The sequence below is a fragment of the Xenopus laevis genome, chromosome 3S, assembly GCF_017654675.1.
Source record: "Xenopus laevis strain J_2021 chromosome 3S, Xenopus_laevis_v10.1, whole genome shotgun sequence".
Classification (NCBI taxonomy): Eukaryota; Metazoa; Chordata; class Amphibia; order Anura; family Pipidae; genus Xenopus; species Xenopus laevis.
Genome location: NC_054376.1, coordinates 41,996,300 through 42,021,858, shown reverse-complemented (window position 1 = coordinate 42,021,858; position 25,559 = coordinate 41,996,300). Strand labels below are relative to the sequence as shown.

At 38.3% G+C, this 25,559-nt stretch overlaps 1 protein-coding gene across 1 annotated transcript in view; it reads left to right on the top strand.

The window, feature by feature from the left end:
* st8sia2.S (ST8 alpha-N-acetyl-neuraminide alpha-2,8-sialyltransferase 2 S homeolog) overlaps nt 1-25,559 on the top strand; it is a 98,421-nt gene that overhangs the window by 59,598 nt on the left and 13,264 nt on the right. Inside the window, exons 2-5 of the mRNA XM_018255305.2 lie at nt 1,748-1,810; nt 11,564-11,692; nt 16,010-16,267; nt 21,623-21,916. Of these exons, the coding sequence (XP_018110794.1) occupies nt 1,748-1,810; nt 11,564-11,692; nt 16,010-16,267; nt 21,623-21,916 (744 nt within the window). The remainder of the gene's footprint in view (nt 1-1,747; nt 1,811-11,563; nt 11,693-16,009; nt 16,268-21,622; nt 21,917-25,559) is intronic.

Genomic DNA, 25,559 nt, shown 5'->3' with positions numbered 1-25,559 from the left:
GGAAGAATTGCAATACTTTGTAAAGGATATTCAAAATATATATAATATATAAAATAATACTGTATATCAGAATGTAGGCTGAGATGCTATGGAATGCTATGGCCTTTTATAAAGGGACAGCATACAACGTACAGTAATTGCGCTGAACAGGGCTGTCTTACTGAAGGCCTGTGTTTCTAGATAAGGTGATTTTATTCCAGGATAGTTGACTCAATCTCACACAAGATGCAGAGTGCAAACATTGCCCCAAATTGCTCTGCCCATGGGCACTAAAACCATGGTTAGCAACATCTGATTGGATTGTAACTGGTGGAATTATGGAATCAATGCATCAGAATTACAATTTATAAATTAATTAGTCATTAGATAATTTAATACTCAATCCATTTCTCATTCATTTTGATTGAATCTCACGCACAGCAGGCTCTGATTGGTTCTACAAAGATTATGTTAAAAAAGTTGGCTCTGACTTTTTAAATAGGCCGCCCACCCAGCCAAAAGTAAATCTATACCATGTTAGGAAAAGTGGAGAGCAGTCTGCTTGCCTCAAGTACAAAGCTAGGTCAGGGGGCTCAAGAGGTTTAGCAGGAGATAAAATTTGGGGTGGAACTAGACCAAGAGAAATTAAGATGGATGTACTGCTGGAGATAATAAAGGATACCAAAAAGGATATATGGATTGCACATAAAAAGTCAAAAATTTATTGTATCAATACACTTACATATGAGCAAGCCGCCCTACGCGTTTCGACCACCTTGGTGGTCTTCATCAGGGGAAAAACACACATCAAGTGCCCGTTTTATTTTTTTTATATCTTTTTTGTACTTGATGTGTGTTTTTCCCCTAATGAAGACCAACAAGGTGGTTGAAACGCGTAGGGCAGCTTGCTAATATGTAAGTGTTTTGATACAATACATTTTTGACTTTTTATATAAGACTGAGTGTGCAATCCATAAATCCTTTTGGTATAATGTTTATTGGGAGGCTTTATTTGGTCAGTCTCCATGGGATTGGCACCTCAGCAATTATTCTTCTGGGTGTGCGCTTTCCAAATTAGATTTTTGGAGAAAATACAGGAAACTGACCATTTTAGGTTGCCTATAGGTGTCACCTTCTATAATGGCTTGGGGCAGCACAAGCTAAAAAAACAACTCTAGTGCCAGAGACTTAAATGTTTACTTAATAAACAATATAATGATATACAGTAAATTATACCTGAGCATTAATATCTGAGGTTAAAATTGACTTCCAAAGGAATCTGTGTCTCAATGTAATAAAAAGGCCAGTAAAGCAATTTACTTACCAGAGCTGTGTAAGTAATTGTATTGATAGGACAGAAAGGAAAACCATTTTGGTTGGTTTTCTGGATATGCCATTTTTTGGTTATATAAATCCCTGTGTATTGTTTCTGAAGAATCTGAAGGCTACACGCTAAATCTTGTTTTCTCTGTACAGAGTAGGTACTAGTGTATTTCATCTCTCTAATGTTTTATGTTTGATACGTTAAAGCAAAGTTAATGATGTATTTACTTTATATGTTCTGAATATTTGTACTGAATATTACCTGTGACAGTCGCTGATTACATTTTATGTCGAGTGCATACAGCATGCTCCAGTCTAGTCTGCCAGGGAATTAGAATATAACCAGGTTTTGCTAAGCTTTCTTTATGGGATGACTTGATTGTGAAACCAAAGCTTGCAGACAATAACACAGCTTAATAAATAATGTATCGCCTTTGTCTTGCAGGAGCACTGGAGGGAGCGGCACAATCAGATCAGCTGTGGGAAACGTACATATCAAATCTAATAGGTTTGTAAATTAGATTTTTGTTCATTTGTTTTGGCTTCAAGGCAAGTTATTAATCTGCTTGCATTCTGTCTTAAGATTCTTTTTCTTGGTAATAACGGTAAGCACTCTCCATGTCCATCTTTTCATTTATCCTATCAGTGAAGTGCTCCGTAAAGAGGTGCTTTATATCTTCTGTGTCAGAATTTGCTTTGCAATTCTGATCTGCAAAAATTGCAAATGACATTTTCAGGAATACAGAGGCTGATGGGGAATCCTCCAGCGTAATCAATGATCCAGGGTTTGTTTATTGAAGTTCTAACAAAATATCTTCTAAAATGTTGATTTTATAATACAAATGACAAGGAAAAATGAATAAAATTCAAAAAAGTATTGAGGATAATATGAGTGAAGGCTTTGCAGAATTCTGGATGTATACTAAAGGGCACTTTTAAATGTTTAATTTTTTCCTTTCGTAGTGCCAATGTAGGAATTGCAACATTATCATTATTATTGTAAGGTGATAGATAACTGCGATTGCTCTTATACAGGATCTGTTTACCACGCAAATCAATATACCCGTGACTCTGTATCACTGGGGATGGACCCTTGCTTATGGTTTGAAAAAGGGTATAACAGAACTACAACCATCAGGTTGAGCAAATCAGCTGGGCACCAGTGGTTCTTAAAGCAAGATAACTCTTTATTTACAGAACTGTAGCACAACTTTCAGGAGGATAATTAATATAAATTTAGTTCAGTTACTCAGTAGTTACATACACCATGCTTTACCCATCAGAGGGTTAATAATCAAACAGTAGATATAGTCAACTAGGAAGTGTCCCATCCCAAATATCAGGCCCTTCAAGTGGAACATAGGTGAGCTAGAAGTGGTTAATGCTAGCATCAATTCGCTATCATTACCGCGCACAGGGACATCATCCAATTTACTAATGGGCGCAGGTGTCACTTTGCTAGCGAAAGAGATAGGCGCTATTCGCACTCTATCGACAGGCTACAATTTGCTCTGGCGAATGGACGTTACTCCGCAAATTCAATGAAATGCAGATTTTACTGACCATTACCTCTTTCGCCAGACTTGCCTTCACCAGCTCAGACCAGGCAAAGTGCAATGGAGTGCAGAGATCTTCCTCAATCTTCTGTTACTTACATCATATTTTTTAGTGGAAAAACCTTCTAAATCCAAAAAATGATGGTGTATTTTCCTTTTTTCAGAGTGATAGCCTGCAAAAGTCCTTGCAATTTTTTTTGGGGAATTTTTTTTCCCCCATACATTTTCAAACATATGGAACATTAACTATACAGTGGGCTCATGTGTAGGGCATTATAACAACTCTATTGTCTTTATTAAGGTTCCCTGGACTTGTGTAATATAATGTATTTGCTGCAACATATACGTCCATTCAACTTTAAATTTCCCGCCGTATGCAAATTAACCTGAGCGCAAGACTCCTAGCGAATTTGGCACAAATTAACACTAGCGCATCTTCTCTTTCAATCACTCACATTGGTGAAGTAACACTAGCGAAACATCGCATGAATGAGCGTTGTCTAAGCGAATTTTCGCCTGGCAAAGTGTAGCGATGGGTGCAAAGCGGTCGCTGGTGAATTTTGAGTAAATCTGCCCCTACGTCTGTACACTTGAATCTACCTAATTTGGCCCAGAGTGTAGATTGCCAAATCTGGCAATGATCTGCTTGTTTGGTGAGGTAAGTATGGCCATCTTAACATTTGCTGACTCCACAGTATTGTTAACACCTAAAATGATTGCTTTTCTTGACCACTACATACTGTAAATATGTAAGTCTTGCATTTGGGGAGCAAAAAAGTTTACAGCCTTAACCACCCTACTCTGACTGGCTCCTGCAAAATATAAGTATGCTGAGCTCTTCTATATAATTGTTTTTATAGTTTATAGTTTTACAGTGCAAGTATTCCATTAGATTTGCACAGTATACAAGTATACTGATACTATAGCACAACATGTGTTCATGATGAAAGAGGACGGAATATTGTGTCTAGGGGTCTAAATATAAAAGAAACAGACCCTGTGACTGCCAGGGAGCTCACAAGGTATAGGGAGCCCAGTGGGACACGGACACTGATTGATAAAGAGTTTCAATATTCAACTATGAAAAATGTTTTGGTCTTAAAAGCTGATGGACCCTTAAATGTTTTTGCAATGGGGCCTAATTATTTTTGGCTGCCCTTATCCTTATGTCATGTTATGTCACATGGAAACCCTTTTTTCTATATACTGCATTCTCAAATGACCACATTGCACTGCTGCTTCCTTTAATTTTTCACCTCAATTTCAGCTCGAGACTTTATCTGACAGATTTTCACATCATTCCCCCTATATAATTTTCCTTGCTTTGGTACCTTGTCATTAGCCTTTAATTTGACATAAAAATGATATTTAAGAACATATATCTGTTGACTGCTTCCTTTTAGCCTTTACAGCTTTAATCATTTCTGACTTTGAAAAATTACTCTAGAAACCGCGTTGGCAGAAAAACGACTTTGTGGCGGACTCTCTGTCACTAAATTCTATGTTCTGCGTAATTAGAGCCCATCCTCAATTTACTCTTAGATGTTTCTTTAAAACTTTCAGGGTGTATTATAGGCTGGAAAGACATTCATTAGATGGATGGTTCAGACCAGTCATTTTGCAATTACAAGAACAGCTACAAATGCTACTTCAGTTTGCCAAATGAGCACCAATTATATTTTTTTCCATTTTCACACTGATTAATTATAATCATTAATATTGACACAACAAAGAATAAAGAGTATGTGATAATTTACATGCTGATATTATTTATATAATGTATTTTTTGTTATTACTTAAAGTGCAGACATCATTAAGGAAGCCATATACCTTAAGATCTGCTCATTTGGCGAGTTGTTTGTGAATGGAGAGAATTCTATATTTCCCACACAAGTCAGTATAAAACTTCTGATGGAATATTCTCCTTTCTCATTCCGAGCACCATACTGTCTCTCAGTAGGGGTAACAGCAGCACATCTCTCTTCAGGCATCTCTGACCATTGTTCCCTGCTGTGACAAAGTGATGTGAAGGAAGAAAAAACATAAGAATTTGCCTTTTCAAAAAACACAGATTGAGGGGGAAGTGAATTGGTTTTAAATCTTCTGAGGCAAAAACAGATGGAAAAGGAAATACTTTCCCCGAGTAGATTGTAATTCATTACCCAAGTCAGGAGAAAGGAAAGAGTCTTATGAAAAGAACTGATTGAGGACTCATTTTGAACAGGTGAATTTTGTGCTTGCTGAGTGTGCTTCACTCAGTAGCTGCGCCGTGATTACATTGCAGAGTTAATCACACAGGGGGATGGCTGCAGCTGGCTGAGCAAATTTCTACTACGACAGTTGCTCATGAAAAGCCACACAACTAGACTGTTTCACTTTTGCTGAGATATCTACTAATCCCCATTATTATTATTACTGTTATTTTTAACATGTATTTTTAGAGCGCTAACATATTTCACAGCACTGCACACAATTAGGGTGATAATGGTCTAGCCCTGGATTTAACATATTCCTCCTTACTTGATTGTATTAAGGTAAGTGGTTGAACTCAAGGCTTCCAGGCGCAAAAGTTGCATTAGGGCCCTCTTGCCATCAAAATCCCTACAGCGCTGTGGTGTTCACAGGTCATACTCTCTGCTCCACTGGTAGTTAAAAATACTAAATACAGTTCTCTATAGTGTGCCCAAGAAGAGGTAATAGTGTTGGTGGGATAATTATTATTATTAAAATGTTTTTGTAGAGCACCAACATATTGCAGCACTGTAAGATAAATGTGTGAAATCACATGAATTACATACATAGAACATACAGAGTTACATACATCATGACCAATACCAGTACAACAGGTGATGAAGGCCCTGTGCAAAAGAACTTACTAAAGGGTAAAGGAAAGAAACATAAGGTGTGGGAGTGGGCAAGCTGGTGAAAGTAGGTGAAAGATGTAGCATAGGGTATTGCATTTGGTAGCTAAACAGAATGAGGGTAGGCTTTTCCAAATAACTGTGTTTTAAGAGATCTTTTGAAAGCTGAAAGGTTGAGAGAAAGTCGGACAGACTGTGGGAGAGAATTCCAGAGGAGGGGTGCAGCCCTTGCAAAGTCTTGAATGCGAGCATGTGAGGAGGTAATGAGAGAAGAGTTGAAGAGAAAGTCAGTAGAGGAGCGTAGTTAGCGGTTGGGTGAGTATATACTGTAGAGATGAGTTCAGAGATGAAGGGAGGGGCAGAGTTATGAAGTGATTTGAATGTTAGGGGCATTAGTTTGAATTTTATTCTGAAAGGTAGAGGAAGCCAGTGTAGGGATTGGTAGAGTGGCATGGCAGAGGAGGAGCAGTTGCTGAGGTGTATAAGCCTGGCGGCACTGTTCAATATGGACTGGAGAGGTGACAGTCTCTGGTGGGGAAGGCCAATTAATTTACAGTAGTCTAGACGTGATATGATGAGAGAGAGTGAATAAGAATCTTGGCGGCATCTTGGGTGATAAATGATCATATTTTGGACATGTTCCTTAGGTAAAAAGTGATTAAATATGAGGAGTGAAGGACAGGGCAGAATCTAGGATAACTCCAAGGCACCGGGCCTGGGGAGACAGGCGATAGTTGAATTGTTAACTATGATAGATACTTCCAGGATGTTATGGGTGTTAGTTGGAGGAAAGAGAACGATTTCTGCTTAAAGCTGGCCATAGACGCAAAGATTCGATCGTACGAATTAACGCACAATCTGACTTTCCCATATCCCGACCCTCCACTAACCATTCAGATCAAAGTCTTACCATTCAGATCAAATAAAGTAGTAAAAGAACAGATCAGCCGATGTTCTGCCCCTGACAGCAATCGTTCGATAGTTATGTCTGACAAAGCTAGTGACAGTCTCCCACTGAAAATCGTACAATCGGCAATACATGCAGAAATTTTCTAACCTGTCTGATCGACCAAACGACCGATCTCCACCGAACGAAAAAAAACGACCGATCTCCACCGGACGAAAAATGTCGAGACTCTCCACACATGGTCCGAAAATCGTACAAATCCACGATTCGTACGATCTGATCGTTGCGTCTATGGCCAGCTTTAGAGAGTTTTAATCTATGGTAGCGTTGCAACATCCAAGTAGAGATTAGATACCCTTGGGCATTGTGGCCTAAACAGGGACAGGTTATAGAGTTAGAAAACTGGAAATTTGGCTCTTAAAGTTACCAGCAGGAAGCTCACCTCATTGGTGCAGAGCCCCTGTGTGAACATACAGGCTCCAATAATAAAGTAGTTAACAGAACAAGCATTTATAATTGCACTTCTTTTATTGTGCTGCCTTGTTCTAAATTCATCCTTCCGAATGATCCAATCGATAAATGAACTAGCTTCCCATGATCTTATACAAGGACCAAGGACTAAATGAATATTAAATGAAGTTGGATTTACTATAGGTCTATAGTATTTATGGGCTTTTAGCATGTATTAGTAGTCGGTTGGCCAAGCACATAATAATTGTCAGTAAATGTATTATAATAGTGAAGAGGTAACTTCCTTGGTATTTATGCCACTGAATAAGGATTTTAAAATGCCAGGAGTGGGTCGTTATCATCTTAATGATATGGGGGCTAACTAACATCTCTGAATTTGGGGTAATGCCCTTAATCAAAAGAGACTAATAACCGAAAAATATTTTGCTGCAGGATCCTGAAATGTCCAGTTGTGCCTGAGAGGGCACAACATGGAATTACCCATTCATCTCTGCAATTTCTATAATAAAAAAAAAAACAACCAGAATATGCCAAAAACTGCATTGTGTGCATAATCAGATTGATTGACAAAGCCAACTCTCCATAATAAGTTAAATTATGTTGCAATGTCTGACCTGTAGATTCCACTGCGATGAGGGGGTGCATTTAAAGAATAATAGCCTCTACCATCTTTTACTAATAATACTGACACAATCCTATCAATTATAGGAATGTGTTGTAATAACTGTCTACAAGTACCATCAAATATTAGCCAAGAATTTTAACACCTAGCCGAACACAGGATTGCTGCTGCTTTCAAAAACACTGTTTAATACGGTGTGCATAAATCATCAGTATCATCAACAACAATGGTTCCTGAACAGGGTGCCAGTGGAAATACAAAAGTGTGCTCTTTATTTTCCTGCAGAAGGAGGCAGCTGATTCTAAATGTGGATATATGTGATCTCCAGCTCTTATCCAGATGCTTTCAGGCACCTAAACTATTTGTATAAGCAACATGATCTCAGATAGCCGTGCACTTCAGGTTTATAGACAGAAGTGCTATTAATAATATTCCCAGACTGATACATAATGATTATATTACTCTCATGTGTCTTGTTTAAAAAGACAATCTTAATACCAGTAAAAAGTCCAGCAGCACCTTTTCATCATTAGAAATATCAGGTTTGGGCCTGTATTATTACAATTATTCTTCATTTTTACAGCACACCATATTCAGCAGAGATTTATAGACATTATACACTAAACATATCAGTCACTGCCCCATTGGAGTTTATAGTTGCCAGTCCCTGCCATATTCATACACATTATGGTCAATTTTATCAGGAGCAAGTTAACCTGCCTGTACATTTTTGGGAGTGTAGAGGGAAAACTGGTGTACCTGGAAGACAAGTACTGGGTGAACATACAAACTCTTCTCTGGAATCAAACCTAGCACCCCAGAATACAATATTGTGAAGAGACAAATTTGAAGTGGATGGAACAGAGACATGGCAGTTAGGTTTTACAGGTCTAATAAAGTTAGAAAATAAGAGCTATTATCACAGTAGCTATGGGTTACATCAGATGACTATGGGTTACAGGCCCATGGCAAATTTTGCTCCATTTGTAGCAGATTTACCTTTTGGCAGATTTATCTATTGCCTATTACCATACTTTTTTCCACTGAAAAATGCTGTATCGTGGTGAGCTGCAATGTGCTATGTCAAAACAAAGTTGGCTCTAACCATAATATTATTATTCTCCTTTAGAACCCCATACATCATTGGGCAGTCGCTGGGGGATCCCAGGAGCAATTCCAGGGTCTGATAATAGTGACTTATGCTGAAGAATAAAATAAGCTGCCTATCTGTCGTTGAACAACTAGTTGTTAATAATACCCCTCTTCTCTTTCTTTCCGTCGTGATTTTCATCCAAAGACAGGTCACATAGCATACCGTTATTTGACATTTAAAGCATACACTTGGGGAGTTATTTATTAAGCTCCAAATACTCGAAATCCGAAAAATTCAGATTTTTCTGGATTTATTAAAGTCCGATGGTATGAAAACTCTGAATCCGAAACCCGGGCATATAAAAACTCTTAAAGGGATACTGTCATGGGAAAAAAAATTTTTTTCAAAATGAATCAGTTAATAGTGCTGCTCCAGCAGAATTCTGCACTGAAATCCATTTCTCAAAAGAGCAAACAGATTTTTTTATATTCAATTTTGAAATCTGACATGGGGCTAGACATATTGTCAATTTCCCAGCTGCCCCAAGTCATGTGACTTGTGCTCTGATAAACTTCAATCACTCTTTACTGCTGTACTGCAAGTTGGAGTGATATCACCCCCTCCCTTTCCCCCCCCCCCCCCAGCAGCCTAATAACAGAACAATGGGAAGGTAACCAGATAGCAGCTCCCTAACACAAGATAACAGCTGCCTGGTAGATCTAAGAACAACACTCAATAGTAAAAACCCATGTCCCACTGGGACACATTCAGTTACATTGAGAAGGAAAAACAGCAGCCTGCCAAAAACCATTTCTCTCCTGAAGTGCAGGCACAAGTCACATGACATGGGGCAGCTGGGAAATTGACAAAATGTCTAGCCCCATGTCAGATTTCAAAATTGAATATAAAATAATCTGTTTGCTCTTTTGAGAAATGGATTTCAGTGCAGAATTCTGCTGAAGCAGCACTATTAACTGATTCATTTTGAAAAATTTTTTTTTTCCCATGACAGTATCCCTTTAAGGTCCTGTATAAGTCAAAGGGGAAGGTCCCAGTGTCTGCGTTGATCTCTGTACAAATATCTGATGCTTTTGGGGATTCGGAGGCTCGGAGCATAAAACTCCAAAAATTTTTTAGTTTTTTCTGGAAAACTTAGAACAATTCGGAGTTTTGTCTGACCCTATTTTTTAGGGCTTTTTTCTTCTTAAATAAGGCTCTATTCGGTAATTCAGAGTTGCTCGAAGTTGAATATTAGAAATACTGAGATAAATTCGGACCTTGATAAATAACCCACTTGGTGATGGAGAACAATTGTCAATGTATGACAAGTTGCTTGGACACTTAGGTGTTCGGTATCCCTTAGGTGCCAGTGAGTGAGCCGAGTGAGCAGCGTGGACAATGAAAAAGTTATTTAGCCAGAAGCTGTTTTATTTGCCTTGCTGTATAAAATGTTATAATTGAAACAACTGGTTGTGACATCATTGGCCTCTGTGTGGATATCATTGTATATGGGTATAAGCTCACCATTACATCTTCTACTTGATGGTTTTATAGTTATTGAATGTGACATCACTGTTAAACAGTTATGAGTTGAAGCCATATTTTACATGGGTATGAGCTCACCATTACATCTTCTACAATATACAATATATTGGGAATAACTTGAGCAGATGGTTCATAAAGAATAAGTCTTTAACTACAGAGGTCATTATGACTAGACATTATGCAACTGTCATAAACAAAACAGTGGAGATTGAGTACCAAGTTGACAACATGGTCAGTTTGTTCATTAAAGCTGATCAGTTGGTTTACTGCCCATTCTTTTCACAAAAGAAATCACATGAATGCCTTATAAAGGGGGAATATTTTTCAACAGAGCCACTGATTCATGGAGGTGACTGTAAGTGTTCATCCTTTGATAAATTCTATCCGAAAAACAGAAAATGTACACCCATGCTGCACTTTAAAAAATAAGACCACAATGCAGACACGTCATATGTTTGTTTACAATATAATTGTCACATACAGATAAAAGCCACTTACCCTAATAAATGTAAAGTATAATAAAACCATCATCAAAATTCCATAAAGTATTCTAATTAGGCAAAAAACAAAGTATGTGGGTATGATATTGCATGATATTAAACATGCCGCTATAGGAATAGGTGTTGCTTTATGTAGTTGTGGGGATTTTAATTTGCTCCAAACAGTTCTTGTCATGGCCAAAATGGTATGACCGTAATCTAAAGATGAAAAGAACGTTTATATTGTGCCACTGCTACATTTTACAGCATATCAGAATACATTTTCAGTGGCCTTCAGTTGGGTATTAAACCAAAATTCCTGTGTTATTTTCAGTACAGAATTACTTATAAAACTCTAGCCTTGCACTGAACCTCTGACGCAAACGGTTTTATCTGCAATGCAAAGAAAAAACACATTTTCCAAAGTTCAGCTCAGCAGTTACACAATGGCAGAACTGGAATTAAAAAAAAAAAAACACATCATATTCTGGTTAAACTCACCTTTTTGAAAAGTTGAACTACTGGGTTTCTTTCTAAAATGAAAAAAACATGGAATTGATTAACATATTATTTATACACGTGGCTTTGCAAGACAGCTCAGTCATTAGAAGCAGTAGTAATAGAAACGAAATGGTATTTATGGACCCTGCAGAATGTACAGTATGTGTCCAGTACAGCATCTCTGCTTTGAAATCTAACTGAGTGTTTCTTCTTTTACTTTTTTCAGAGTTGAACTGATACATAATGACTCGTCTGCTTCAGGTTCTGCAGGCAGAAGTAATGAAAGCATTAAGTACAGAACCAAACCAGTCCCATATATATGGAGACACAACCAGACACTTGCATTAAAAATCAGGTAAATGAAATATAATGTATTACTGCAAGTTTTGCTTTATGCGGTGATTACCCAACTGCTCTTTCTCTATTGTCACGATCGATTTTAGAGCAGGACAGCAAGGGTATTTGCCCTAGAACACAATAAGACATCCCTGGGGATAGAACTCAAAATACAAATGATACTATAATGGGGCAGTCAGGGAGGGGCAGGCAGGACACCAGGAACAAATCCAGTGGGCCTCAGCCCTTGTAGGCTCTGCAGACCAATGCCTGCTCCCCCCACGAGAACTGTGGCCAACAAGGAGGAAATGTGGTATGTGGTGTGCAGCCGGGGGAGCTTGCAACTGTTGTGGGAGGGGCAGACAGTAGCCCTGGTGGGCCCGAAATATCCCAGTCCGACACTTGGGCATTATGCAATAGGCAGGTAATTCTTTATCACAAGCCCCATTGATTGAGCTCATTTTGAACATTGCTCTTTTCAGGTGGCTCTTATCTTTGTATAAAGGTTTTTGAAAGGTTTTATAAATGAATTTTGCACCCCACTTACATCTACATCCCTGTCACTCCAGAAGTGTAGGAAGTTTTATACCTGCAAATTATGTATGTACTGAATATTTTTGCTCTGAAGCTCCAAACCCAGCTAAGGTCCCAAAGACCTTACTCATTATTAAAATGAACACGTGTGAAAGCTAACTGAAAAAAACATTGTTTTTTCATGTATAAAATGACAATGACGAGAAAATTTCATTCTGTAAATCTCCCATTTTTTATTGTCGGGCTCATGTTAAAAATGGTGTACATTGTTATATCATGTATTAAATCACGAAGAGCAACTACAAAGAAAACAATAGTAAAACATTTTACAAATCATGTAGTGGGTTCTATTGCATTTATTTAACTTAATATCTTCTTACCTTTAAGGTTTACTCATTTAACCCTTAACCCACTGCAGACTATTCCTCTGGTTAATGTGGTTTCCGGTTAGTTGAAAAAATTAAAGGTGCTGTGTGTTCACCTTTAAATAAATTTTTTAGTATGATGTAGACATTGATAGTCCAAGGCAATTTTTTAAATTGGTCATTTTTTTTCAGTTATTTAGCTTTTTGTTCAACAGCTTTCCAAATTGGTGTTTTAGCAGCTATCTGGATGCTAGAGTCTTACGGGTAGTATTTCCCAGGCAGTGGTTAAAATGAGAGATGAATATGAATAGGAGAGGGTCTACATAGAAAGATAAGTAATTAAAAAGTAACAATAGTATTAAAATTGTAGTCTCACAAAGTAATAGTTTTTGGCTGCCTGTGCCAGTGACCCCCATTTAAAAGCTGAAGAGGTAGACAAATAATTTATAAAAAAAAATAATAAATAATTTGCTAGGAATAGATGATTCTATAACATACTAAAGTACCCCTTTAAAGGAATTGTTCACAGTAAAAATAAAAACTGGGTAAATATTTAGGCTGTACAAAATAAAAATGTTTCTAATATAGTTAGTTAGCCAAAAATGTAATGTATAAAGACTGGAGTGACTGGACGTGTAACATAATAGCCAGAACACTACTTCCTGCTTTTCAGCTCTCTTGGTTTACACTGACTGGTTACCCTGGTTACCAGGCAGTAACCAATCAGAGACTTGGGGGGGGGGCACATGGGTCTTATCTGTTGCTTCTGAATCTGAGCTGAATACTGAGGATCAATTGCAAACTCACTGAACAGAAATGTACCATCTGGCCCCCCTTCAAGTCGCTGACTAACTCAGAGTTAGAGAGCTGAAAAGCAGGAAGTAGTGTTCTGGCTATTATGTTAGACATCCAGTCACTCCAGCCTTTATACATTACATTTTTGCCTAACTAACTATATTAGAAACATTTTTTATTCTGCACAGCCTATCTATTTATCCAGCTTTTATTTTCACACTGAACTGTTCCTTTAAAGGGATTCTGTCATGATTTTTATAATGTAGTTTTTATTTCTAAATTACACTGCAAATAATCCACTCTACCATGTAAAATTTAATTCCTGAACCAGCAAGTGTATTTTTTTTAGTTATAATATTGGTGTGTAGGCACCATCTCAGGTCATTTTACCTAGTCATGTGTTTTCAGGAAGAGCCAGCACTTTAGGATGGAACTGTTTTCTGTCAGGCTGTTGTTTCTTCCTTTTAAATAAGAAGTGAATAGATATAAGTACCCTTCAGGCACAGACTAGCAACATTATCTTATGATGTAAAACTGTTAATGTGACGCACAAAATCCTGTCCAGGTATTGGATCTATTATCTGTAAACACATCATCTAGAAAGCTCTAAAAATGGGGAATTTTCCATTTTTTTACGTAATAAGCCAGTGCCTTGTACTTGATGATAACTATCATAAATCAGTGTTGATGACAAAACAGTACAGGGGTCATTTAAAATCTCAAAGGCAGTTGCATTTGCATAAATTCCCTGGCATGTGAAATCCCATTCATAAACTTTAACTAAGGTACATAAAAATGTGTTCCTGGTGCTTACATATAGTTGCACTCACCTTTCTCCTGTTCTGAATCAAGTGCTGTTGTGCCATTTGGCACACGGGAACCATGGAGCTACCCAGTAACATAACTATGGGGTAGAGGGCCCGGGTGCAGACTGTGCAGCCAGATCCGCCCACCCACCTCCTGAAGCTTTTTTTTCAGAATTTTCTTGCCCATGTGAACTGTCAGGGGGCTCAAAGGGGTTGTGGTCTCTGGTACAATTGCACCCCCTGCTCCCCCATATAGCTACCATCAATAGGCACATCGTAATTGTGTCTAAAGAATTGGGTGCACACATCACTTTCACGCCAACTGGATCTTCCAGTTGTAAAAGGGACATCTGCCATTGACTTCTACATGAACTTGGCAGGTTTCAGATGGAGTAGTTTTTATTTTTTATTTTGGACTTTTAGCAGCCTTCGGTATGAATCTAGAAAATTTTTATTTTTTTCCATGATAAAAGGTATTTTCCCTTTAAAACTCTGACCAGAAAAATTCTGACTTTAGTAAATAACCCCTTTGATGTTGTGTCTGATTCCAAAATATTTCTTGTCACATATCTTCCTAGACTTCCTAAACTTCTGTTGTTACCAACTTCTCAACAAGACACTCTTTCAGGACTCAGGTCCCTGGGTGGGTCAGTACAAAAAGTGCCCTGCCTCAGCCCAGTGGGTCAGCCTCCTGTGAGAGACCAGCTTCATTACAGAACTGAACTGAGTGTGCCTTTAAAAGCAGATTAATATGTATCTCACAATTATGAGTTATGCTGATATACACATTGGCTTCTGCAGAGTCATATTGCTGTAATGCCACGTTATTTCTTTTACTCACCCAGTTTATAGTGTAGAGATCGAATCCGAACATGCATGAATCACAACAAATATAATGCTAAAATCGATTTTGTTTGTAAGGTTAAACAGTAGTGATGGGCGAATTTGGGGAGATTCATCGAAAAATTCCCGAAACGGCGTAGAAAAACGCAAAACGGCGCCGGCAATAATGTGCCGGCATCCATTTTTTTCACCGGCGGTGAATCACGGGAATTCGCCATGAATTCGCTCCAGGCGAATACATTTGCCCATCACTATTGAACAGCATTGTTATTAGAAAGTAAAAATATAGGAATAAAACATTAGAAATCTAAGTACAATGTCATCAGGGCTCTTCTAAAAATTTCTCTACATTACGTGCTATGCTTTTAGTTACTTTTAAATGCTTATAGCTAAAATGATACCTGTGCAATTGGAATAAGCAAATCAATAACCTATCTTGTTAGCCCCAATGTATTAAAGTTTCCAATGTGGAGGACAACAACAACAAATACATTAAACAACAAACACAGTAGAATCCAATTTGCTGTAAATACCTGCAAATTATTTCCTGGGCTTTTCCATTTATATGCTTAGTGTGACGCTGAATATTTCTAATTGCAATCAGATGGCTTTATGCAATGCTTTAACTTCATTTCTCTGCAGCCATTACCAATTGTAGTATACTGGTAATTTCCAGAAAAATAATCTAAAAAAAAAAAAAAAGAAAGATCTAAAAAGATCTAAAATGGTCAAAATCTTCTTTGGACCCAGTAAAACTGGTTTTAGGCTTGCTTGGTGGAAGCCCTCATTGCAACAAAAAATAAAACAGATACAGTATATTCCTATAATATCAAAATGTGGTGGACAAATGTAGAAAACATTAAATACGGTTTTGGATATCAAGAGTAAAGTACAGTGGTAGTGGATCCACCTACATATGTTTACCATTATGAAGATGTTGACGTCTTCGCAGCAAGCACTCTTCTATAAATGTTACCATTTGTGTTGTTTCAGAAAACAAATACTGCACTTTCTAGATGCAGAAAGGGACATTTCGGTTTTGAAGGGGACCCTGAAGCCAGGGGACATCATTCATTATGTATTCGATCGAGACAGCACTATGAATATATCGAAAAACCTGTACGAGCTTTTACCAAGAACTTCTCCTTTGAAGAATAAACACTTTAAGACGTGTGCCATCGTTGGAAACTCTGGAATTCTTCTCAACAGCGGCTGTGGGAAAGAGATTGACTCACATGACTTTGTTATAAGGTAACCGTGTAGTCTGCCTCCTGGCCTCTTGCCATATTAGAAGGTTATTGGGAACATTTCTACCATAGGATCTATAATATTCACCCCTTGATGATAAGTTTACAGATGTAGTATAGGGTTATTAAAAGGGGGACATGTGTGCAAAGTGCAAAAAAGGCCACAGTTCACTTTGCACACTATGGAGTGCACCTATGGCAGAGCTTAATCTTCTCCCCTGCCCCGAACTTGCATATCATTTATATGCAAAAGTTAAGAAGCATCAGGACTTTCCTGACACTGCTCTCTGCATTGAGGGTTGGATTTTTGATCCGGTGCTCACTATACAGAACAGCACACCTAGAGGTTTAAGTGCTAAAGCACTAAAGGTGGCCATACACGGGCAGATAAAAGCTGCCGACAGATAGAGTCGGCAGCTTATTGGCCCGTGTATGGGGCCCCCCGACGGGCTTCCCCGATCGAGATCTGGCCAAAATTCGGGCAGATCTCAATCGGATGGGACTAAAAATCCCATCGCATCGCGGCTGCATCTGTACGTTAATGCGGTCCCGCGATCCGACCGCCCGTTACAATTTGTTAGGATCCGATCATTCGGCCCTAGGGCCCACGATCGGGTCAGCCCGATATTGCCCACCTCAAGGTGGGCGTATCGGGGAGAGAACCGCTCGTTTGGTGACATCGCCAAACGAGCGTATCTCTCCCCGATATGCCCACCTTAAGAGGTGCACTCTGGCACTCTAGCACTTGCACCCCTCGGTTACAGTAAGGGGTTTATTTATCAAAATTCTAATTTCTTCTGATTGTTTAAAATATAAAAAGTCTCACCAAACTAGATTCTATAATGTGACCTTATTTATTGTTACAGTTAAATCAGATCAGAGAAAAACTCGATAAAATGGAGCAAAAACCTTAATTGTACAATTTTTTCAGAGCTTTTTCCCAAATCGATAATTTTTTCCTGAAAAGCCCACATTTTTCAGATTTTTGCCCAAAAAAGTCGGATTTCCAGACTAATTCCAGTGCAGACCACAGAAACTTCCAAATAGGATAGGGACCTCTCCCATTGACTTATATACAACCTCGGCAGGTGTGAGATGTAGGATTTTTGGATTTGGACTTTTTGCAGCCACGGGGTATAATAAATCTTGAAAAATTGGTGTTTTTTTCTTTAATATAATAAATAACTCCCTTAATGTTGGGTTACAACTACTTGCTATTCCATTATACTCCTATAAAAATAGAAGAAATGTCCCTTTTATTACTCTTTCCAAAATTCTTCCACTAAATGCTTTCCTGGGGATCTGAAGCACTGCTCATTTGTAAAACAATCAGGAAAAGATATATAGGGCGCTCAAAGTAGATGCCATGTTTAAGGCAACAATTTGTTTTATCCCAAATTGAAATCAAGCTCAGTACAGGTATGGGACCTGTTATCTGGAGTTTTCTGAATAACGGATCTATCTTAATTGGGATTTTCATACCTTAAGTCTAGAAAAGAATTTAAACGTTAAATAAACCCAATAGGCTTTTGTAGGGTCGTCTGTTTCCAGCACATTTCATTGGGTGCATCTAAGGGGTTAATAAAGCAACAAAATCATGTACATCCATGTAAATGTATAGAAATGTTCAATTTGTATGTAAGAAAATAACTGAAGTGTAGTTTATCTCCTGCAATTTCTGCATGCATTAGAAAAGTAATCAGGTTTTCCAATGACAAAATAAAGACACAAGGCTCCGGCTGTGTGCTTATAGGCAGGGCTCTGAGCTCCAAGGTGACTTGTGCTACATTATTTGATAGAATATATAAGATACTGTTTTAAAACATAATTAACAAGTCTGAACCTGCCTCCCCAGTGTGTAACCATCCTGCTGTTAAAAAACCCTCCAGCCATCACAAGTATCATTATTGGAAGGCTGCATCTCTGAATGTCATTTAATACTAGGCTTTAGTCTTTCAGCGCAGGCATGGCGGCACAAACTGCCAATCTGATATCTTACCCATAGCAACTTGAAGAGGCAGCTGGCTCTAACTGCTGTCATTGCAGCACTAAAAAAGATTTTGCTCCAACGATGTAAGATTTTCTTAGAAAGATTACAATCCCACATTGTAGTAAGAAGCCTTCAATCAGCCTGCAATGGGACACAGTAGATATGTCAGGGACAGAGCTTGATTTAAAGTGGGACACTCGCAGCGCTCCGCAAATTCACTAAAATCCGAAGTTGCACTCAGGGGTAGCGTAAGGTTGCGAAGTTGCGCTAGCGTTGATTCACCAAGCAAATCGAAGTTACACTAGCGGTGCCATACGGTGCCAAATTCAAATTTCAATGGAAGTGTTCGGCACTACACAAGCCTGGGAAACCTTCAAAACATCAAATAAAATGTTTATTTTGCCTTACACATGTGCCCACTGTATAGTTAAGTCGCCATGCGTTAGGAAATGTGATCTTTTTCAGCCTATCACCCATAATAAAGAAAAAACGCCAACGTAATTTTTTAACTTTTTTTGAAGCAATCCCTATCTACTCTATTGCGCTTCGCCTGGTCTGAGGTGGCGAAGGAAGTCTGGCGTAAAAGGTAGCGTTCAGAACAATGCGCGCGTTAGTGAATTTGCGTAGTTACGTCCGTTGCACAAATTCGCCAGGCGTAAGGGTGCGAAGTAGCACTAGCGAATGTACGCCAGCGTTCGTTAGTGAATTTGCGAAGTAACGAAAATGACCAATGCTAGCGAATTCACGCTAGCGTTAGGCGCTTAGTGAATTTGCCCCAAAGTGAGGTTAGGGCAGATGTTATACTGTTAAATAGACTGAAGAACCTTTTTATGTTTCTTTGGACACTAAATAAGTTGCTCATAAGATATCATTTATATAGCCTTGCAATTTCATGCAGTATAACTACCGTAATATCACAGTGACTGTAGCATCTCTTATGCAGTCACAATAAACATAGATATCCTGAGATCTATTGAACTGGAAACATTCCTGAAATCTGAATAGAAAGGGGAGCTATATTGCACCCGTGCTATTACCCATAGCAATCAATCCAGGTCTCTGATTTCATTTTTACACTTAGTAGCCTGTTCAGTGATTGGTTTATGTACATATCCAATAAATATGTATTGGCATGGGTTACATTATCCATCAGCTTGTGATGTGTGTTATTTGCCTTTATATCTGTGTTTAATGAGTGGAAGAAGCCATGATTGCAGCAAATTAAATAATGACCTATTTTATGCACATTTTATTTTACATTGAAAACAGAATTCTTGCATTGCATCTTTCAGATGTGGGAGCGATAGTGTATTACACACAAGCAATCTGTTTTTTTAATCTATACATTTTAACATGTATATTATCTAAGAAGTAGAAGTTCTAATGCAAGCAAGAAGGGTTTAGGAACTTTGGGGTACAGTTTCAATATAGCCCTCCCCTATGTTACAAAAATGTGGCGGTTGCAAGCCCTCAAAGTGCATAGGAATTGCCAGAAAGTGGTGGGAGTTTTGGTGTGAATGTTGCCATCATGCAGGTTAGGGTCGTGGGCTAAACTGTCCCAACTTTTACATTTAACCCGCTACAAGTCGTGGATTCTAGATCTCAGGTTCAAGTCTAGCCTCCGGGGGAATCACGTTGTCTACCATTGCTTAGTACCGGTCATGACCACCTTGGCTGACAATAAAATGGTTAACATTTGAGAAATATTATTATTGTTATTACTATACATTTATATAAAAAAACTGAAAAAAAAACTATACATTGTTGTACATAAAAACATACATCCTTATATAGAAGTGAAAGTTGTACTGGTGCATATACTAAAGGAGCAGAGAATAAATGCCAACGTCTTCTAGTGTATTATTATTATTATATTTATTATTATTATAGTATATTATTATTATTATTATATTATAGTATGCAAGTGGTATGAATTTTAATCATTAGTAGGGATGAGCAAAATATTTTGCCAGGTTTCGCAGAAATAAACCCTCATTAAGATAGAACAAAACAAATAGAGACATCTGATAATCCATTTTTACTCAGAGATGACCCTAACACTATAATGGATAGTAAAACAAAAGTTGCAAATTTCGGCAAAACTAAATGGGTCAGAATCACCCATAACTAATAGGGATGTATTGAACTGTTCGCCGGCGAACTAGTTCGCGCGAACTTCGACTGTTCGCGTCCGCCGAATGTTCGCGAACGTCGCGCGACGTTCGCCAATAGGCATTCGCGTCAAAAATCGTTCGACCATTCGACCATTCGATTCCTTCGACCGCTAAAATCGAAGGATTTTCGTTCGAATCGAACGATCGAAGCCATTGGATTGAATGAAATCATTCGATCGAATGGCTTCGATCGTTCGATTCGAACGAAAATCCTTCGATCGAACGATTAAAATCCTTCGATCGTTCGAATCGAACGATTTTCGGATGTTCGAAGTTCGCGAACTGTTCGCGAACTGTTCGCATTTTTTGCCGGTGTTCGCGAACGGCGTTCGCGAACACATAAACGGCAGTTCGCTACATCCCTAATAACTAAATCATACATTTGAGCTACTAATAAAAAATAGAGCTCAGTGGACACACCATATATTCATATTTATTTTTTATATATATACAACAAAATATTTGACGCAATTATTTGCAGAAATCATTATATTCTAATTAAGGCTTTGGCTGTGCCAGCACAAATTCCATTTAGAACCAGATTTTGGAAAGATAATTGTTTTTGTACAGAAGATTATTTATCTGAAACCATCTATTATTTTCTGGCATTCTAAACCAGGCTGTGTGTTTCACAACTGCTGGCAAATGGTAATAAATAGAAAACGTATCCTTGGCAAGGGACTCTTTGTGGAGTAAAGCGTTACATGGCGTATCTGTTTTGGAAAGTGAAGAGCAGGAGAGAGCCTGATACACACACACACAATACAATTTAATAGGCTTCTGTTGAGTAAGAACAGAATTGGCTCCCAGCTGTCATCATTTGGGTGCATGAAATTATTCTCTGGCTGATGCCAGCTGTTAATGTACATTCTTAGTTTCCTCCTATTCAACAGGTGCAAGGTAGAATTATGTAAGCTTAGGGTATTTATGGGCTCGCACAATGCACAGAGCCATAATATGCCGCGAAAGCACATTTGTAGCAAATTCCTGTTCCTTATTTTTTACTTCCTTTTAAAATCCCCTTATATATTATATAAGAAAAGATGTACCTCCTATTGTAATATATAGGGACATTAGAAGATTCTGTGACCATATGCAGTAAAGGTTGTAGACCAAATGTGGCAGGTCCACATTTGTTAGAGAGTTATAGAGTATTTTTATTCAATGCAGTTGATAATAATTGGTTATTTTTCAGATGTAATTTGGCACCTGTTGAAGAGTTTGCCAAAGATGTTGGCACGAAGACCAATCTAGTAACCATGAACCCTTCAGTCGTGCAACGTGCCTTTGAGGACCTTGTCAATGATACATGGAAGGATAAATTCTTGCAGCGTTTGAAAAGCTTGAATGAAAGCATCTTGTGGATCCCCGCATTTATGGCCAAGGGCGGAGAGGAAAGAGTAGAGTGGGTGAATGACCTGATCATCAAGCATCAAATTAACGTGCACACAGCCTATCCTTCTCTACGCCTCCTACATGCAGTTAGAGGGTAAGGTATTTCAGGCAATTTACAGGTTATGGTTTGTATATAATTTAGTTACAATATGAAATTTCTTTAGTCTAGTCTTTAGTTTGTGTGGATTATGGTTATATAAATGTTGTCCAGAATATGCTGAAATGTTCATTAGGTGGTTTCAAGCCAGAGTAACCTTTTAGTATTTCTATTATCTAATCATGGAGAAGGAATTGCAGACAGTGCCAAACTCATAGTATATAGTAGTGACATAGACATAGAGTTCACATACATACATATTTGCAGCTAGGGGAAGGAGTAAATATCCAAATTAAAGGACCATAACTGCAAGAAGCACCCTACTGGAAATTATACAAGAAGAGACTTTTTGCATCTCTCCAGTAGACATGAGTAAATTTGAGTCATCAATATAAACTGGAAATGCTACATCACATAAAATAAGATTATTCTTCTTATTCAATCCTTAGTTTTTAACATGGGACAGCATAATATACTGATGCTTTACCTATTATGTTATACATTTGGGCAGTCACTGTGAATTTACAGTAAAATGATAGTTGTTTTTTTTACATTGGTGCCTTGTATTTACATTACTCTTCAGTTCTCCCATGATCAATAGTTTACATTGTACAGTATGATTTTTTTTTCAACTCTTTCCACTGTCAGTCTTTGGTCTAAGCTTGGCTGTTGGATTATGATTTGATCAGTGGTGTAGCTCAACAGGAATTGTAGAAGCTAAGTCTGGCAGCAATATTATTTTATTGAGAAGCAGGAGGCCACATACCGACTAGCGGATTCTACATCTACAATTTATGCTTTCTTCAGAGTGATGAGAACAGAATTTGTTGTAGCTACTTGATCCTGTTGATTCTTTTGCACACTTCTTGTATTACTTGCTTTTCAGCTCCCTACGGTCCTGATAATGTACAGCTTTGTCAATACACCTCCTTTATATGGTGCCTCTCACTTATAAATACTGTATATGCCTTGTCCCTACAGCATCCTATTGGTGACATGTCTGAAGGTTCCCTAGAGGATCAGTTTTTGATCAATTTTGGTCCTTGACCAGTTACAATATCTGAATAGTGTCAAAGAAAGCAGATGAGACTGATGAATCCAGACCCCAAATGTCTATTTATCAGTAGATAAGTCAGATCAGTCAGATGAAAATAATATGAAACACTGGCAATTTCCAAGATTTTTCTTTTAGTGCATATTTCTACTGAACAAGAACACCATACAATTCAAATATTATTCAGTAATAGGGATGTAGCGAACTGTTCTGCGGCGAACTTGTTCGCGCGAACATCGGCTGTTCGCGTCCGCCGCAAGTTCGCGAACGTCGCGCGACGTTCGCGTCAAAATCGTTCGACCATTCGGTCGCTAAAATCGAACGATTTTCGTTCGATACGAACGAAAATCGTTCGATCGAACGATTAAAAATCCTTCGATCGTTCGAATCGAACGATTTTCGGATGTTCGAAGTTCGCGAACTGTTCGCATTTTTTGCCTGTGTTCGCGAACGGCGTTCGCGAACACATACTCGGCGGTTCGCTACATCCCTATTCAGTAATAAGTTATCCCTTGGAAACCTATGAATGAGTTTAATGAGTTACAGATTATATAAATGTTATTAGGCTAAGGTGAACAGATTGTGACAACCTTCTCCCATTGTATTTGCCCTGAAATGGGAATTACATTTTTTGCATCTGTATTGACGTGAAGCCATCTTTCTGCTAGTCTTTCTACAGACAGGTTTTTATCAGAAAACGATTACTCCTTCAACCTTTGGTGACATTTCATTGTATTAAAATAACACATAAACAATCTATAGAATACTGTATATACAGTGTTTCCTCCAATATTAGTATGGATGTTCGGACACCATATTAATTCATAGGACTCCACTAGAAATCACTTTGCTCTATTTTGAAAACACTTCTTCCTGATTTATTTCCGGACTCATTTGCAGAAATCGAATTAAAGTTGTAAATGGAAAACAACACCATAGATAAGAACAAAAACTAGCTTTTCACAATGCAGGAATTCAACCTGCCATCACCTTCAAGCTAATGATTTGAAAAAAAGCCAAGGGGAAGTAAACTTTACCTATCATTATTGTTATTTTTGGGGGAGGGGATTCGTTTACAAAAAAATGGGGTCCTCTAAGGCCTTGATGGACCCTGGGCAAAGAGCCAAATGGTGGGCCCATACTATTTTACTTAATCATAAATAAACTTAGTCCAGCATTTAGGCTTCAGCCAAGTAGACTCCCTTCCTTCCATTTTCTCATTTATTAGTTGCATTTATTTCCCCAACATTACACTGAGTATTATAATTGCCTAATATTTTAAAGGGAATGTAGTTTTGCTCAACATATTTAGGAAAATATTCTCATAATCTATAAAACAAACCACAGTATGTTATAAAACTGGAAAGAATCCAGATGTTCTCGGATAGCATAGTTATAAAAAATTATTTCCTTTCCTCATGTACAAGTAATAACCCTGAAACAAATAATAAACATTCATCATAAAGTCTAAAGACTCATTTAGCTGTTTTATACTAAAAAACAGAAGCCCATCCTTAATAAAAAGAACTTAAAGTGGAAGAAATTTAGGGGCATATTTAACAAATATCAAAGTGGGGGAACCCTGAGGAGTTCCAGTGAATTCAGTGGTCTCTCCCATTTATCAAATTTCTTTGATTTAACCAATGAACACATGTATTAAAGCTGATTCATCAGAATTTATTCCAACACTTTGAAGTGTCAAACACCATTTTGTTCTATGGATTTATGGTGCTCAGTGCTGCTCAGCAGCTGTCTGAATTCTTGCTCCCCGATGTATATTGCATGCAGAGAGAGAGGATTTGGACATTTATTATTTATTCCAGGACAAAGTGTGTTGCAATTCTTTCAAAGCCATATTGCAAGCCAGCAGTTGCCAAATTGTTTTTCAAATCTACATGGCATTTATCTTCAGGGCGTCTTTAGGCATTTTATAAATAATGTTATAAATACATATATAGTATCTCAATTTACATACAGACCAGACCAGCCTGACAAATATGGTACAATGGTCGGACTGGTCCAAAAGGGCACCGGGAATAAAACGGGTGGGTCCCAGCCTTCTTGAGCTCCACCAACCAAGACCCAATCACCCCCTGCTTTGCAATTGCCATGCCCCTCCTGTGCCATTGGTCCCCTACAGCCCTCCATCCCCCAATTATTGCTTAGAAAGTATAAGGTATGTGTGGGGTGGGGGAAGGGGCTGGCAGTGGGTGAGCAGACAGGTAGGGGCCCTTGAGGGGGTGTGGGGGCCCCAGAGGTAGCCCAGAAGTAGCCCAATCCCACTCCCACCCCTATGTTAACAATCTCGAGAAACATTCACCACTCTTATTCCCACCTGACCACTCTTCAAACAAGGCCACCATTTTACTTGCTTACCCCTTCTGAGGTGTCCTGCTCCCGTCCAACCTCTATCTTATCCACTCCCAAAAGCCATGCTATCCAAGATGAGATATTCTTCCACATTGTATGCTCTTGCTTGACAGGAGCAGGGACCCTAAGACTGAAGGTGATGCAGCCAACATTGCAGACTCCACTGCACAGCTCTAAATTCAATGTTTGGTTAAAAGGGAGCAGGGCTGTTTCCTG